Raw genomic sequence first — 17,335 nt, 5'->3', positions numbered from 1 at the left:
CTTTTCATGCATAGTTATTAAATTTATTATCGGACTAAATCTATATGTATTAGTTTTATACATATTGACTTTGATTTTTTAGTTAGAAAATTAATTAAAATAACAATAACATAAATTCAATTAAATGAGTAAACCTCTTTTAGCTTGGCCTAACGTGCAAGAAAATAATTACTCATTTAATTTAAAAAAAAAAACATAATTTTGGTATATAGTAGCTTGAGTTTCTCCTAATTAAAAATTTGTACTTAAATGCAAATTTAAGGGTCAAATAATTACAGCATTAAAAAGAAAAGATGCAAATCAGTCAGGTGTCTTAATTAAAAGTCATTATAGCATAAAAATAGAATATATATTCTATTGCTATCTCAACGAATATAATTATATTAGTAAGAGTATAAAATACGGAAACTGACTTTTGATTTATTTTTTGATAAATAATTACCTTATGATCGTAGCTTACTCGATTAACACTTTATTGTTAAAAATGTTAATGCCTTCTTCTTCCATTCATGTGATTAATTTTATTTTTTAATTACAAGTCTTGTTTTTTTCTTTATAATTTGATACCTTTTGTTTTTTCTTTTAACACTCTACTGTTATATCAATGACTGTTTTCTCAGAAAAAAAAAAGACTGTTATTAATATTTTATAATATTATCGCTAAATTAATTACAAATACAAATAATTTTTTAAAAAATAAAATTTATAATAAAAATAAATATAATCAGACACGAGATGTGATTCGCTGGGTGTCAAAATGAGAAAAGTAGGAGTAGCCCTTGACCTCACTCACCCACATTGCCTGAAAGAAAGAAAGCAACATTTACTTTGTCTTTGTTTGTCTATTGCATAATTTTCAGACAAGACAGGGGAGAGGGGACTGCAATTATTTATGGTGCACCGCCCACTTTACTCATCATCTTCCAGTTTTTGGGGCCAACCCCGAGTCCCCCCACTCCCATTAATGGGTGGTTTGACACTGGGGTTAAAGAAAATATGTTTTCTTTTTTTAAAGCTTTGAATGATATTAAAAAAGAAAAAAGAATCGCTTTAAAATGCAGGACTCTACTGAGTTTGGCCATCAAAGAAGCAACGGTTTTTGGATCAACTCGTTATAAACTTAAAACTATAAACAAATAAAAAGCTGTCGTTTTTGAATTAAAAAACGAATACACACCCGACCCTTTAGCTACTCTCTATATCAACACTCCCAGTCAAATTACAGAATATTTCATGTACTACTACCGCAAGCAGCCCATACATTTGCCTGCTGCACAGAATGGTACATTTTCTTGGTACTAGTTTTCGCATCTTATTTTCATCAACCAACCCATTGAGATATGCCACAAACTATAATAAATATTTTATATATATATATATATATATTTGTGCAGTGACTTATTTTACCTTAAAACAGTACCCCACTCTTCTCTGACCATATATTTTAGCTCTTTCAGTTGATCTTCTGGTAAAATCAGTGTCACCCTCCTCCCGTTACTACCCTTATCAGGCCCGGCCGGAAGCACTATAACTGCTCCTTCGTCACCGACCCCATTGATAGTATAATTTGCATAAACAGGCTTATGTTCCTTCAACTCCAGCCCGTAAATATTCGCCTCTTCCATATTGACAAATGTCAAGTTTGCACCATATGCTATGTAGTTCGATTGGTCATCGCCTTTGTCACACTCCATTATTCCTTCAATCCATCTATTTTCACCTTCCTGTTTTTCTGCAATCAGCGCTGCCAGTTCATCGACACCGCCTTTCGCCACCGAGAAATCTGCTCTCACTGTGCTGAACACCATCTTATTGCTCGAAACTTCATTTTCATGGTTGCGAGATTTTCTTGTACAAATCGTCGCGATTCTTGGCCCTGAATCTTCCCTGATCTTGGATAATAATTTCCATATTATTGCGGAAATGACTTCGAAATGCGAGATCTTGCTCGTCTGGAAAAGATCAGAAATGGCTGATTCTGATAATATGGTGTCGAGTTGTTTTGCAGTGAAAACGAAAGAATAAGTTTCCATTTTACAGTTATTGGTAGTTAACCAGTAGTCTCCGACTGGATCGACCCGCTTTAAAGAAAATGGTTCCCTCGGAATTGAAGGTGGGCATTCGGGTTCGTTCGTGTTTGGCACGTGAAGAGACTTGCATGGCACGTGACCTTGAGTAAATTGGGCCCAGTTGTTAATGAAGTTTGAAGCTGAGAATGGGTCACCAAGAACATGAGCCCAGCTGAGTCCTACAGACAGTCCTCCGCACTTGAACCAAGTGAACTGATTCTCAAACAGAAAAAAGGAGATACAAATATCAACTAATTTAATACTATTAAATACTTTTTTGTATTCCATCCTAATAGTCATTTTTATTAGTTTATTAAGAAATATTTAATAGATGTAATTATATAAAAATAAATTAAATTAAATTACTTTTGTATAAATATTGTAAAAATTATCACATCTATTTCAATATAAGAATAAAATAAAAAATTAATATTTAATATAAAAATGATAAATAATTAAAATATTTTTAAATTTAAAAAAATTATAAAATGAAAAAATAAAAGAAGTAATATAATTTTTATTTCTAATAATAATTAATGTTAACTTATGCAGAAATTATATCAAACCGCAGTGGTATCTACTTTATAGTGTTACTATTTTCCTATTTTTTTTATTAAAGTTTGGATTCTAAGGGAAATTAATGTAGAATACATGTTCATATATTCAAAAATTAATCATGCATTTATTTACTGTTTGGGATATATAAAGAAGAATTGCTTTATCAATAGGTTATAAAATAAGATTTATAATATTATTTATTGAAATAAAAGTAGCTATTACTCGAAAATGGAGAAAGATGCTAGGATATAATTTTTAGCTAGGTTTTATGTATACGTAATAACTAAAAAATGGATATATATATATATGAATGTTTGATATTTTAGTATTAAATAATTGATATATACTTAATCATTTAAGACTAATAAATATATTTTAATTATCTATCAATTTAATATATATATAAAAATTATAACAAACTAATAATATATATATATTAATTTTATAAAATTAAATAGATATCAAATATTTAATAAAAATGTAAAACACTTTCTTATGTATATATACTATCATATTTAAATTCAGTATAGATAAGAATTTGTATAGACTAATAAAATCTAAACTTTTCTGAAGTGGTCCTTAGGAATTATATTATTTAAGAATATATTCTTAACTAAGTTTTGTGTATACAACAAAAAAAGAAAACGTACTTATGAGTATTTTATATTTTAATATTAAATAATTGACACATATTTTATTATTTAAATCTAATAAATGTATTTTAATTATTTATCAATTTAATATATAGACAAAAATATATACTAAATCTAAACAAGAATTTTGCATTAATTAATAAGTTATCTTTTTTATTTTATTAATTCACTCTAACTATCTGGATTTAGATACATTGTGATGCTGGAGACAATATCAGTCTTATATTAGCGGTCCATCATAATTAAATTAACATAATTGATACTTAATCTTTTTATCTATACTAAATTTATAAATAAATAATACATATATATATATATATATTTAGATAATTAATTAGATATCAATCATTTAATAAAAATCTAAAAAACACTTATATATGTATATATACTATCATACGATAAAGAATTTGCATAGACCAATAAAATCGTAGTTCTTGCCAGTTACAGTGCTATCCGATTCTGGATATGGGATCTTCAAGTTGATTTCTACCCAAAAGATTATTTTCTTTCTAAATTATTTGGGTTTTCTTTTCCGAAAAAGAAAAATCTGGATATCCATAAACAGAATAACTATTTCTTTATCCTAACTAATCTCCATCCCATTTTATTCTACACGTTTGTAAAGAACTCAGTTCTAAAGTCAAAATAAAACTCTTCCAAGCACTTAGACTTCAGAAGATAATACATATTTGTATGGAAAATTTGTCACTGTTTAATACGTACGAGCAGAAATTCTACAATTCTCTTAAAGGGAGAATTCAAGAGAAAGCAAAAGGAGAGAGTGACCCTTGATCTATTATGCAGTATTTTTCATAAATGGCCATGCATTGATGCATTATGCCCATAATAACTGGGTCTGGAATTTACCTGTATATAGACAAGGGGGGTGAATCCTAAATCAGGACCAAGAACTTGATCATGGGCAAGAAGAAAGCTATCCAGATCATTATCCGTTGCCATCCATTCCTCTATCGTTCTGTCACAAAAAGCTTCGACAATCCGGACACCACTATCGTTACACTTAATGAAAGGTCTGCCTGTTTCAGATCTCCTGATCCTTCCTGAAGCAGTGTAATAGACAGACAGGCATGGAAACATCGGCCTCTTCAAGTCAGAAGTGGTCAAACCTTGAACTGCTTCAGCTGCGAAGAAATACACACCTTTTATATAATGAAGTTTCAAAGCCAAGTCCATGTTTGTTAGCTTATAGTCCTGGTTACTCTCTCCGGTGACCTCCGCCGGAACGACCGTGGACAGCCTAACGCCGGAAACTGGGGTGGAGGGAGTTGGTGGCGCCATGGTCACCAAAAAGATTAAGAGAGAAAGAATACAGCAAAAGTATGTGCGTATGTGAAATGAGTTAGGTGCTTTCTTCGTTTTGCTGCTAAAGAGATGGAGGACAGCAAGGGGAGTATTATATTAACAGCCAAAACGAAGCTTCACTTTCGATTAGGAACTACGGCAAAAGGGGAATTAAATACCCCCTATATTTGGGGGGTCACGTAAACAGATGAAGCTAATTAAATTCTTGGAAATAGTTTTGATCTTCTTGTGTGTTTGTGCTATTGGAATTCATGGAACAAAACATGACATTTGACCTTATCTTTTCAGCTAGTTAAAGTAGGATGATGCAGAAAAACGTGTGCAGTTCATTAGGTGCAAGAGAAATGAAAAAGAAAGAACTTGCGGGGTTACTAGAGAAGAACATGATATATTAAAGAGCAACCTAATTATGGTAGTTGGGGAGTTGCATAACACATCATTAGGTCTAACTCTAACTCTCTCATAAACTCATCGAGATGTTGCCACGTATAAAATAGGGCCCTCAATACACAATTCAATAACAATATCGTTACCGGTGGACCTTGGAATGGCAACTGGGGCAGAGCAGGTTAGGTTTTGAGAATTTCATCGTCGTCCATAAAAATTAAAAAATAATAAAATACATTTTTATATAATATGTGTCTGGGTTAATATTTATTTATTATTAACTAATTTTAATAAAATTAAGATACATTTAAAAAGATAAATTCTTTATATAATAATATTATCAAGAATAGTTCACTTTCAAACTGATTAAGAAATGAAAGGGAGATTAGTGGATCACAATTAATATCACGTGCCCAGAGCAAGCAGGCAGTTGATAAAAAAAAAAGTGGAAATTAGTGATAAAAGACACAGTTTAGCGAACAGAAACTAACCACGTAGCAGCTGAAATCTTAGCCGTTCAATTTCTCAACCATTTTCAAATACGTCATCAAATGATCATGCGTTGATTGGATTTATAACTTTTTATTTTTTCAAAATGCACTATAATTTCTTATGTCCGCCAATAAGAATTTGACACCTGAGATTTAATAGAATTTATTACTGGCATGTCTACTTGATAATATTACAGCGCAGTACATGATTTACATTTAAAAATAATAGAAATAATAAATTAGTCGTGGCTTTACCTAACGACAAAAAGGGTTTATTTATTTTTTTTAAGTTTTAATATTGTGTTTCGAATTTAGTTATCCTGGCATGGGCTTAGTGGTTGGTCCGTTTAATGCAATTAAACTGGACTCGGGCCGGCCATTAGTGGCCTAGTCAAAAACAGCCCAGGCTGAAATTTAGCAGAGAATGGTGAGGACAGGAATTTAATTATTCTTTTTTTTTTGTAAGAACAAATTTCTCCATCTGTTTAATTATTATGTTATGTAATTTTATTTTATTAATTTATGTGGGAATTTATAAATAATTCTTTATCGTCGTACATTTTAATTTCAAATAAAACTTTTAAAAAATAATTGAATCTGCTAGAGATAAAAGTACGATTGAGTATAATAAACTCTAATTTTAAAAATTGTTAGAATTGAAAAATTTTGTAGATATTTTTCTTTATATTGATTTGATATTTGATTGGTGAAGACAGGAAGTGAATTTTCTTATTCTTTTATAATAATTAATTAATTAACTATCCATTTTATTTGTCATGATTGCTCATAAATGAGAAAATATATAAGGAATCATTCTCTATTGAGTTTTATTGACATTTTCGTGTGTTTTCTTTTTCTTTAGTTTTATGTATAACTAAAAATACTATTTTGAATTTGATTTTCCATTTTCTCAAATGGAAAGGCAGTTTGTATTCTAAAACATTAAAAGGGACACAATACTATTTAAAATTTTTAATTTTAATAATTTAGTCATTTTAATATTTTAACTCTTAATTTAATCTAATAAATATTAAAATTTTCTTTTATAATCTATTAAACACTTTTAATTTACCTGACATCTAACTTTTGTTCAATAATATTATTAAAATACCTATATATAATAATACATTGACATGTTAAATAAAGTCACATATTATAAAATATGAGTTGAAATATTTATTAGATTAAATTGAAAATTAAAATATCAAAGCGATTAATTCATTAAAATTCAAATGGCTAAATATGCATTTAGCTATTAAAGATTATTTTTGTTTGGGTAAAAGTGTAGGTGTGTAATAAGCAAATTTAGAGGACAATTGGTGGTTTGGAAAAACTAATGGTAATTATTTATTTTGTGTTTATATTATTTAAAAAAAAAAGAAGAAGAGAAAGAGTAAAAGATAATAATTATTATTTTTGTGGTCTTAGGCTTTAATGTTAAAATAAGTGCCCGGAGTTCTTTATTTTTTTGGTCTGTCCATTCCTCTATAAACTAAAAGGATTTAACTGACATCTTTTAGAAATTATTGGGTTATATTTGGATAAATAAACATTTAAAGGTCTAATAAGACAATTCGAGCAAATAATAAGATCATATTTGAGCATGACTATTTGTTGGGACTCACACTCCAAATCAGACGGTTACGATAGGGTTCACGAATGACTTAAACGTACGGCAAGCATAGCAGGACTTACGGAATGGCAAAAAATTTGTTGTACCCACAGAAACATAATCTCTCTCTGGTATAAAAAAGTTGGACCCCACTCGGGTCACGTCTTCCACAACAAAATAGTAAAAAGAACCCGAGAGAGAGAGAGAGAGAGAGAGAGAGAGAGAGAGAGAGACTGACCTGAAACTGGGCCAACTCTCACTCCTCACTCTTCGCATCGGTTGCATCACACATAGAGTCACCTTCGCCTTCCGCGGCGCGTGGGCTAATGCATCATGCACTAAACGCACACCCATAAAGAAAAAGCTAAACACCTAAAAGAATTGCATAACACCCCAAGGAAAGAAAAAAAAAAAAGGAAATCAAGAATCCTTTTCCTTCTAAAATCGCATCAGACTCTCGTATATATTCAGTCACATTGTGCCGATTATCACTTATTTCTTTTCTTCTTTTGTTCCTCTAAAATCTTTCCTGTTTCCAAGTTTGTTTCCTTTTTGTTATTATCTCTAACCATTTAAGACTCCTTTTGCTTCCAACTACTAGTTATACTGCTTTAGTTGTTTTTGTTGTTGCCGTTTTTGGTTTCTGCTATGACTAAACCAGAGAAGAAGAGACCATTAGACATGGTCTCAGGAGAGTTTTCAGGTAAGTTCTCAAATTTGTTCCTTCTTTTTTCTTTCTAGTTTGTGTTTTTCCCCCCTCTCTGTGTTTCTTTTTGGCTTTCTTTTATGGGTATTCACTTTTACAATTAGTGGATAAGTTTTATGACCATTTTAAGTGTTCTCTTTGACAATGTCTGTCACATTTTTGCCTTTTCTCATCTGGGTTTTTCTTCCTCTCCGGTACCTTTCTTTTTCTTTGTTAGACATGTTCATGGCCTTCTCTCTCTCTCTCTTTTTCTTTTCCTTCTGATAATGTATGTCGGGCTGTTGTTGTAATTTGCTGGTCTTTCTCATAAACTGACATATATGACTATGTAATGTATCATTATGATTGTTTTTGGGCCAATTTCTGCGTGGTTTTGAGTTGTATCAACGATATACTAGAACCATATATCAATAGTTACCGTATATCAGTAGTTGATTTTTATGGATCAAACTATGCTTGGTAGTTCATCTACCCAGCAAGTCTTAATGCTCCTTCCCTCACCCGATTTTGTGTGTATACCTTTACTGGGGTAATCCAGATTTGGCTTAATTGTATATACCTTACATGAAATGAAACATTAAGATTAGTAATAAAGTCCTTTGTTTATATACAAAGGTTTTATCTTTTTCACGAGTGTTGAAGATGTGGTTTCATCTCAGGCATTTATTCTCTTGCCTTCCCTGGTTCAAAGGGAAAAGCTTTTGGCACGAGTTTAACATGATTAATGCCAACTGGTTGTGGGACATTGTTACACTGACCTAATTGGCCATAAACAGCAAAGCCTGAGATTTTGGCATCAATGTGTTTCACAGGGTCAATGTCATGTTTAATAAGCCAGCTGCATTTCCTTAGAGCATGTCCTAGGCTAGTGATATAATAGCTTGCTTAGTTGATTGTGTGCTTTCAGTATTTTATTTGCGCTTAAATAAATGTTATAGTTAGAATAGTCATCCATTCATCCTTTTGTTGTTGGATGGAGTAACAGTAGCTGTTAATTTTGCTTGCATATGCCTTTAGGATGGAGTTTAGCTTATTGATTTGAGCATTTGGTTGTTGTCATTCAGGCTTTGTGCTTGATCCTGCACAATGCAGTCAGCTAAGCATGGGGGAGAAAAGAGAACTCATTCGAGAGATTGCTCAGCGGTCTGAAGATGCCACAGAGATTCTTAGTTCATTCACCCGCAGGGAGCTTCTTGAAATTATCTGCGCTGAGATGGGTAAAGAGAGAAAATACTCGGGATATACTAAACTTCGGATGATAGAGCACCTTTTAAAGTTGGTTTCACAGAAGTCCAAAAGGAGCAACATTAATGATATTATTGCCCTGTCTCCTGCCAAAACTGAGGCTGGATTTAAAAGGCAAAGGAAGAAAGAATCACAACTTCAACTATCAACTGACACAAATCTTGTTTATGAGGAGAATAACAAAGAAGAGGAAGAAGTTAAACTCCATGTCTGTCAGAATATTGCGTGCAAAGCTACTTTATCTCCAGGTGATGCTTTTTGCAAGAGATGTTCTTGTTGTATCTGTCACTACTACGATGATAACAAGGATCCTAGTCTATGGTTAACTTGCGGTTCTGATTCTCTTGATGAGAAGTCATGTGGACTTACTTGCCATTTGATATGTGCTTTGAAGAATGAAGGAACTGGAATTATGAAGACTGGTTGTCATGCAAAGTTGGATGGAAGTTTCTACTGTGTTTCTTGTGGGAAGATTAATGGATTAATGAGGTAGGTTCCACTTTTTTCTCCACAAAACATTCTTGACCACTGAACTTCTTGTTTAGCTTCATGAACAATTGGTATTTGTTTATGTTATTTTGGTAACAAATTGAAACAAATACAGGGTTGGCTGAGTTTGAGCTGTGAAATTGAGTTACCAACTCTTGCATGTCAAATATGTGTTCAATTAAATTTTGTGCTTATCACAGTCCATCTCAATGTTGTAAAAAGATCACATATTCAAAACTGAGTGGCTTTCTTAATCAAATATTTATACAGTGAGTATCAGAATCTCAAACTGATTCCAGTGGTTACATGTGGTACAAAATAATGCTGGTAGACCTAATGTTGCCTTTGTACTTTTGTGCAAAATTCTTAGATTGTTAACCTAGAGGAGAAATCAGCTAATGAAATGGCTGATGTATTTTTGTCAGAACCTGGAAAAAACAATTGTTGATTGCCCAAGAGGCTAGAAGAGTTGATGCATTGTGTCTGCGTGTCCTATTGGGTTATAAGATTCTCACGGGGACACAGCAATACAAGGAAATGCAGAATAGCCTAGAAACTGCTTTGGAACTGCTGAAGAAAGAGTTGGGACCTCTTGATCTAGTGTATGCCAAGATGGCGCGAGGAATTGTTAAAAGGCTCTCCTGTGGTGCTGAAGTTCAGAAGTTGTGTGCTTCTGCTGTGGAAGCTTTTGATTCAGCATTTTCTGACTGCTCTCTTAATCATGTCAAAAAGGTAGAGCCAACATGTAAGTTCCTTTTCCTAAAAATTGCATATCTCAATCAATTTATGGATTTAGGAATGAAATTAATTCAGTTGGTCCTGAAGTGAGTGATAAGATAGGGTCAGTTCTTCCAATTTGAATTAAATATCTAACATTCTATGATGTTGCTTGTTGAACTCTAGTGGCTTCAGCTTGTCAGATTAGATTTGAAGAATCCTCCCCGACATCTGTGTTTGTTGTGCTTGAATACATAGATAATCTGTCCGAGGACTTGTTAGGTTGCATGCTGTGGCATCGTGGGTCTACAGTGAAGGATTATCCACACAAGCCCACTCATATTATATTGAAGCCAGAGAAAAAATTTAAGATAACTGGTTTAACCCCCTCTACTGAGTATTGCTGCAAGGCTTCTTTCTTTGGCAGCACAGGGATTCTGAATGTTTTAGAAACTAAATGGAATACACCTACATCAAATGATGGTGTTACAGCTCTAGGTGAAAGTGCAGAGGAAGAAGATTCTAGAATAACACGACTTCAATCTCAAGTGAAATCAGCCAACTCCAGAAACATCAAATTAATTGGGGACCACTCGACAAGATCAAAGTCTTTAAAGTACATCAACCAGAAGAAGAATGAAAGATCATGCTCACTGCCAGCTTCCACGGAAGTTGTTTCGTCAATAAGCATTGAATCACTTTCTCCTTCCACCCCTTGCAAGTCTAGTGAAATGCAAGATGTATCAGCCTTGGGCTGTAAAAAGCACAAAGAGGAGAGTGCTTACGAATATTCAGTGAGAGTAGTGAAGTGGTTAGAGAGCAAAGGGCACATAGTAGAAGATTTTAGAGTAAAATTTCTAACTTGGTTCAGCTTGAAAGCCACAATGCAAGAGAGAAGGGTGGTCAACGTCTTTGTGGAGGCTTTGATTGATGATCCACCAAGCTTGGCTGGGCAGCTCATCCATTCCTTCACGGACGAGATTTGCTCTGAGAGAAAAACAACTCCTGAGCATGGGTTCTGCACCAGGTTGTGGCATTAGATACTGAAAAGGGATTACAATTTTTAAAGAGTACTTAGTGTTCTAGTATTTTGTGGTGGGAACTAAAAGAAATTATCACTCCTTCACAGTATTTATTGATGATAAGTTAACATACATACTCTGCACCCTTGTACTTAACAATGCACGGTATTTCCATTGTGCAGAAATTCATGGCATGCAACATCTAAGGAGGGCGGGCTCATAAATACAACATTGTGATCATTGTACAGTAAAACTCTCTAGGAAAATGTTTTGCAGAAAGAATATTCAGGAAAATGTTTCCTTGAGGGACAACCGAATTGAAACATCTATTGTGGGTATTATTTTAATCATAGTCTGTCTTTGCATCTAATAACTGGGTCTTTGGAAGACTGCTTATAGCATAATTCTTGCAGTTTTATATTTGGATGCTCAGACCATTTACAAACACTATTCTTGTAAACCTTACATGATGGGGATTTTCCTATTCAACTAGGCTGTATATACTGGGAGGAAAGGACGCAAGAACCCATTCATTAAGCCTAGCAGTAATTACCACATTCTAATCCTCAGACCCTCCCTGTTAGGCTGAATCCTTTTCACCTTAAAACATTCATTTATAACTTATAATTGGCCGTGATTAGTTAGAAAATCTTGTTCCACGAGATATTTGTTGTTAGTAACCTCTACATATGGGTACTAATTTATGGTATGAATTACAAAGTTAGTTCTCGCAATGTGAAGATCTGTACTTTGTCTTTATGGCATCAGATAATTCTTCTGGAGCTATGATTGGCAGGTATACCAGTTATGAGAGTATGCTAATGCTGTGCCTGGGCTGTCCTGTGGGCCTAGGTAAAAGACAATGAACCACTGTATAAAAACTTATTTGCTTCTTAAAGCAGAGACCACCAGCCTTTTGGGGAATTGAAAAGGTCCAAATCTAAAGCACTAAGAAGCCCTGTAGGACTTCTGACTAATAAAAAGAGGAGAAGCCCTGTAGGAGTACGTTCCTGCTTACATGTTCAAACAGTCCTTTCCCTGCCTCAACTGCTCTCTAAAATTAGGGTTTTTTATATTTTTCCCCTCATGTCAATCGATGTTGCTCTCACAGTACAGAAACAGAAAAAGAAAAAGTAACCTTCGAAAACGACATTCCCATCCCCACAATACCAAAGGTGTTGCATGTCATTTCCGTAATTAGTAAGAAGTTGAAGGACATATACAAGAACCGTGAAGAGTAGGTAAAAATGACAATCTGATATGCTGCTAAGAGAGCCAATGTAATTTTCTAATCACGAAAAATATACATGGAGGTCTTCGCTCCACTTAGTATAGATCAATTACAAGAATGAAATTTAACGAACAGCAGGAGAAACATCTCGCATAATTTATAATATCAGATACTGAAATCTACCTAGCAAGCCAATCTAAAATTAGATATTGCATATTTCCTTTCTCAAGGGGTGTTTGTAAACCTTTTGGTGCCTCGTAGAACTGACATTAAGGAGAAAAGTGGTGAAAGAGCAAGCTACGCTCCACTAAATGATTGTTTGGCCTCTTTAGCTGAACAAGGCAAACAAATTTCACTTCTGTACTGTTAGAAAAGTTCTCCATGGAACTTGAGCATCAATTATACACTTGGCCCATCTTTGACAGCTTCATTAAATGATGCAGCAAGGTATTCCGCAAGGCTTTGTTTAGAATTGGAATTGTTAGAAGACTCTGAAGGTCTTGGTTTTTTCCTGCTAATGGATTTTGGAAGCCAGGACTTTGAAGACCCAGGAACTCCCAGCATCTTCCATACAACAGGTTCCAATTGTTTCCATGGATCCTCAACCATAGACTTTTCGTAGAAAGATTCTGGCCCAAATGCCTCACCTGGTGCAGGACCACGAGAATGGAAACCTCTTCTGCCACTCTGCCCAGAAATCTGGCCTCTGCTGCTGCCATGCCATTGGCCCTGTCCTCTTCCTGAATAGGTAGAACTGCCTCCATGTACTGATCTAGGACTTGGACTGTTGCCACTCCAGGGAGGCCTGCCTTGTCCATAATTGAAACTAGGGCTCCCTGCTGGCTGAAACCCTGGGTTGCTTTCATGGATGGGGTATGGACACATTCTACCTCTATAAGGAGCAGCAGCAGCTATACCACCAGGTCCATTCCATGCATCAGGGGTTCCTTGGTGCATGGGAAAAGGACCAGCTCTTGGACTCCTATAGGGAACAGCACTGTTATAAGGACCTTGTTGATGCGTTCTCTGATTGGGTAAATAATTGCTTTGCATCTGATAAACAGGAGAGGGAGTCATACCAGGGTTCCCGGGTCCTGATAGATTAAAAAATAGGTTAAGAGATGGGAGGATAAGATCATTAACATCATATAACTTCATGAATGCACACAAAGAGACATATATAATATATTCCCTTCAATTGGTTAACTGAAATCAATGGGCACATTTTGAGGATCTTGCCAAATCAGATGCAAGACATCAGGTAAATGCACACTTGAATCCAAGACTTCCCATGGTTACTGAGACAACTATAAAGACATCTATTAAAATTTTCCAAGCCCCCAGTGATTTTGCCATGCTAAGCTACGATTAGTTCACGGCTGTTGACCTGCAGGTAACTGAAGGTTCCTTTAATCATCCATTTGATATCTCTAAAGCCCCATTACTTACAATTACAATATACATCAAACACTTAAAAACCAGCATATAAAGATAATGCCAATTATCTCTGGGAAAATAACATCCTCATAAAAAAAAAGTTTTCTTCAGACAATTACTCACTATCATAAAAAAAAAAAAAAAAAGAAACAATGACAGCATAATCCACCACTGAATACAACAAATTGAAAGAAGCATATATGTAATATTAATAAATGGATGTTCAAGCAGCACTCTACCTGGAACAGGAGATGAAAACCATGGCATGGGACCATTATTACTTGGAGGAATAAAGTATCTTGGTGCAGGCTGGTTAATAGAAGCAATCCTTTTGTCAGCAGAAAATGCAGCCATAGGATTTGTATAAAAATCAAACCTTGGAGTTGCACTTGATTCCTCTTTTGCAGGAAAAGTTGCAGGACTCTCGAGCAATGGATTAGTAAGAAAACCAGAAACTGCTGAGGTTTGAACATGACTGGAACATCCAGCCTCAGCCTGATGAATGTGGGCATTTCATGTAAATGGATTATAAGAATTCAGGGTAAGAAGCATAAAACTGTACAGTCCAAATCAACTATCAGCAGCAAGATATCATTTGACAAACAACCAACTCAAAAATAACATTTCAGGAAGATGAAAAGGAGAAGTTTTTTTCTTTATCTTTTTAATCTTTCACCGTATGCAAGTGCATCAAAAAGGGGCTTAACTTCTTATCAGGTTCCCAAATCAATATTTTTTAAAAGTAAATAAATAGAAACTAAATTAATATCAATTGATATGCAATTGACTTAAAGAAACCTGCTTAAATGATGAAACCTGAGAAAAAGAACCTACATCAACCTACAATTTATTAGTTTTAAGCAATGCATTTTAGTAAAGGAAGCAGATACAGAAAGGGGAAGATAGGCAGCAATCATTGTGAGTACCTATTAAATAAATCAGAAATGTAAAACAAAGGGTATTAAAGCGACAAAATTACCAATCATCTAGTTTCCAATACCATTTTAATAAAAGACAGGATAGACTTACAACAGGCTGAGAAATGCAGTCATTAACTTCATCACATTTAGCCAACTCCATTAGAGCAACCTCTACAGCCGACTGCTCTGCAGCTTTCCGATTGAGAAAACCAGGCAAAGAATCATACCTAATATCATTGACAATCACAGTTGACCTGAAGGAAGGCTCATGTGAAGGGCCTTCTTTAATTGTCTCGTACACAGGTGTAGGCAGTCCCTTTTTTTGTGCATATTCTTGTAATCGGCGCTTAAACACATAGCAATTGGATACACCTGATAGATTCTCAAAATCATGCGATATTAATCGCAATTTAAAATCTAACAAGAATTCATTCATTTAAAAGTTCAGGATGCTACTGTTCAACTAAAAGAAGAACATTTAACTACTGTTCATGATATTTCTAAAAGAACTCGAGCACATGGCTGGAAGAGTACCCATTTTATTTGTATTAAGCTTGCTTAACATCGCATGTGGGAGAAGAGTATGCTTCTTGTAGCTTCTTATCTAGCTGGCACAGCAAACCCTTTTAATAACAACAAGATGGTTGAGCAATGAGGAAGGTGAAAATGTAATTTAAACCATAACACTTCTCTCATGCATTGTATATATATTTTATAATAATGAAATAGTTCATCACTAGGAGATTGTGCTTTGTTTGCATTGTACAGACAATAGAAAGGCAAGCCTAGTTTAAGGTGCCCTACCCTTGACTTCAAACATGTTTATCTCATGCTTATGCTGTGTCTCAGAAAAGACCTCATCACTTTCCTGATCTGCATCTTAGAAGCACCTCATTCCTAATGGGATATCACCTAGTGAAGCCACATGTAAATACCGACCATTAACAGCTGGTATACGACAGCTATATGGCTTAATACTTGAAACAGAATTCTTATTATTAAGTTGAAAAAGAAAATTATCAAAAGGTAAAAAAATTTTGAAAAATAACATAATGATCAAGACTTTGATCGCTACCCCTCGAGTTCCTAGACAAAAGAATTACACTATAAATTTCCTGATCTAAGTATTCCTTCCTTCAACATTCTCGAATAGCCATCACTTTTTCAGCTAACCAACCAAAGAGGCATTTTCATTTTTGAGAAAAATTCCAGCAAACTGTAGGGGCAACAAATACAAGCAACAATGACAGTTACTGCCAATTTGCTAAAGCCGCATTGTAACAACGCCGATACCTATTATAACCAGTGAATATCAACGAAGCGTAAGTCTAATTTTCTAAGAGAAAAAGACCCTATCTTGAATAATACTTGGCCATAAGAATTTGCAAAAGAATTACTTCAGCTTAAATAGAAGAACCCACATCCATATCCAGTTAGCTCAAAATCAATACGATTGTGCTTCACAAAACAGAATCGATTTACATTATACTAGAAATCACTCACTTAAATCTCTTCTTTTAGAAAAGAGAAAAGCAAGATTTTTCAAGAAGAAGCTGTACAGAGGAGCAATTAACTCAAATTAGTTTTCATCCGTTTCTGATCCCAAAAAAGATTCTAACAAGCAAGCTTGGGCAAATAAGAACACCTAAAGAAACCCATAATATAAAAACAAGAAACAAAGCACAAAGATGCAAGCATAACTAGAGCTCTTAAAAAAGTTAGCAAATAAATAAATGTACCGGAGAAGCCATCGTTTGTGGGCATAGCGACGAGACTTGTACAGAGAAGCTTTTCCTCTATTGATTGATAAAAGGAAAACCAAAAGAAAAGGTGATCTTTTGATTATTTTTATGTTTGGTCTGCGAGAAAACTAGGTGTTTCACAAAAAGAAATGCAGACTCTTGGTTAAGTGAAGAAGAAGGAGAATAATAATTATAATAATAATAAGGCAAGTGTGATAAAGAGCTCTCAAACGTGCTCGATGCTCTGTTTATTGCCGATGGAATGTAACTCGCGAGACGCCACTTTGGTAGATAGTGTATCGTAGCCGTTCGATGCCATTGATCGGACGGCTTGTTTCAATGGAGAAGTTTGATGAGCCTTTGGGGAATGGTAGATTTTCTTTTTCTTTTTAGATTTTAATTGTTATAAAAAATTAATATAGAATTAATAAAAAACTTATTTATGACAAATTCTTAATTTTTTATTTAAAATTAGCAGCCAATTCTTAATAAATAAATAAATATATATATATATATATATAAATAAAGAAGAATTTTAATATACTTTTAAAATATTAACAAGCCAAACAAGCATCAATTATACACTTATTCTATCTTTGATAGCTTTTTAAGATATTTATTTATGCAGTTTTTTTTTTGAGATTGTATTATAGTATTTTTAATAGTTTATTATTATTTTTAATATATTTTTTATTATTAAATATAATTTCTAGTTTAATTTTAATTTTATTTT

The 17,335-nt window shown here is 33.8% G+C and overlaps 3 protein-coding genes across 6 annotated transcripts; 1 reads left to right on the top strand and 2 right to left on the bottom strand.

Moving 5' to 3' along the window:
• Positions 1-1,127: 1,127 nt before the first annotated feature.
• LOC8268424 (protein ECERIFERUM 2) lies at positions 1,128-4,991 on the bottom strand. Its single transcript, XM_002514004.4, has 2 exons — positions 4,148-4,991; positions 1,128-2,282 (listed from the first exon to the last, which is right to left on the bottom strand). The coding sequence occupies exons 1-2, from the start codon at positions 4,577-4,579 to the stop codon at positions 1,404-1,406; spliced, it is 1,311 nt and encodes a 436-aa protein (XP_002514050.2). The 5' UTR covers positions 4,580-4,991; the 3' UTR covers positions 1,128-1,403.
• Positions 4,992-7,264: 2,273 nt separating this feature from the next.
• On the top strand, positions 7,265-11,642 carry LOC8268425 (VIN3-like protein 1). The gene is made up of 5 exons (XM_002514005.3): positions 7,265-7,796; positions 8,864-9,533; positions 9,959-10,278; positions 10,437-11,277; positions 11,455-11,642. Exons 1-5 carry the CDS (start codon positions 7,742-7,744, stop codon positions 11,507-11,509), a joined length of 1,941 nt encoding a protein of 646 aa, XP_002514051.3. The 5' UTR covers positions 7,265-7,741; the 3' UTR covers positions 11,510-11,642.
• Positions 11,643-12,533: 891 nt separating this feature from the next.
• Positions 12,534-16,835, bottom strand: LOC8268426 (protein SICKLE). 4 transcript variants are annotated; one of them, XM_025156399.2, is made up of 5 exons: positions 16,600-16,835; positions 15,665-15,772; positions 14,970-15,232; positions 14,180-14,435; positions 12,534-13,597 (listed from the first exon to the last, which is right to left on the bottom strand). In XM_025156399.2, the coding sequence occupies exons 2-5, from the start codon at positions 15,678-15,680 to the stop codon at positions 12,903-12,905; spliced, it is 1,230 nt and encodes a 409-aa protein (XP_025012167.2). In that variant the 5' UTR covers positions 15,681-15,772; positions 16,600-16,835; the 3' UTR covers positions 12,534-12,902. The 4 variants fall into 4 exon arrangements, with proteins under 4 accessions (XP_025012167.2, XP_048227064.1, XP_048227063.1 ...); XM_048371107.1 differs by lacking the exon at positions 15,665-15,772 and adding an exon at positions 15,395-15,483; XM_048371106.1 differs by lacking the exon at positions 16,600-16,835 and adding an exon at positions 15,395-15,483 and having other exon boundaries at positions 15,665-15,758.
• Between the last annotated feature and the right edge of the window lie 500 nt (positions 16,836-17,335).

This window comes from Ricinus communis, chromosome 2 (genome assembly GCF_019578655.1).
Source record: "Ricinus communis isolate WT05 ecotype wild-type chromosome 2, ASM1957865v1, whole genome shotgun sequence".
NCBI classification, from domain to species: domain Eukaryota; kingdom Viridiplantae; phylum Streptophyta; class Magnoliopsida; order Malpighiales; family Euphorbiaceae; genus Ricinus; species Ricinus communis.
Note: the sequence above shows the minus strand (reverse complement) of the source record. Positions and strands in the feature narration are given on the sequence as shown.

Bases quoted from the DNA above. Each gene is read 5' to 3' on its own strand.
- LOC8268426 (XM_048371107.1), bottom strand. From the start codon at position 15,425: ATGTTAAGCAAGCTTAATACAAATAAAATGG. The intron at 14,436-14,969 runs GTAAGTCTATCC...CACATTCATCAG, and splicing joins ACTGCATTTCTCAGCCTGTT to GCTGAGGCTGGATGTTCCAG. The intron at 13,598-14,179 runs GTAGAGTGCTGC...TTAATCTATCAG, and splicing joins GTTTTCATCTCCTGTTCCAG to GACCCGGGAACCCTGGTATG.
- LOC8268424 (XM_002514004.4), bottom strand. From the start codon at position 4,579: ATGGCGCCACCAACTCCCTCCACCCCAGTTTCCGGCGTTAGGCTGTCC. The intron at 2,283-4,147 runs GTAAATTCCAGA...TTTGAGAATCAG, and splicing joins CCCCCCTTGTCTATATACAG to TTCACTTGGTTCAAGTGCGG.
- LOC8268425 (XM_002514005.3), top strand. From the start codon at position 7,742: ATGACTAAACCAGAGAAGAAGAGACCATTAGACATGGTCTCAGGAGAG. The intron at 10,279-10,436 runs GTAAGTTCCTTT...GTTGAACTCTAG, and splicing joins CAAAAAGGTAGAGCCAACAT to TGGCTTCAGCTTGTCAGATT. The intron at 11,278-11,454 runs GTTGTGGCATTA...TCCATTGTGCAG, and splicing joins GAGCATGGGTTCTGCACCAG to AAATTCATGGCATGCAACAT.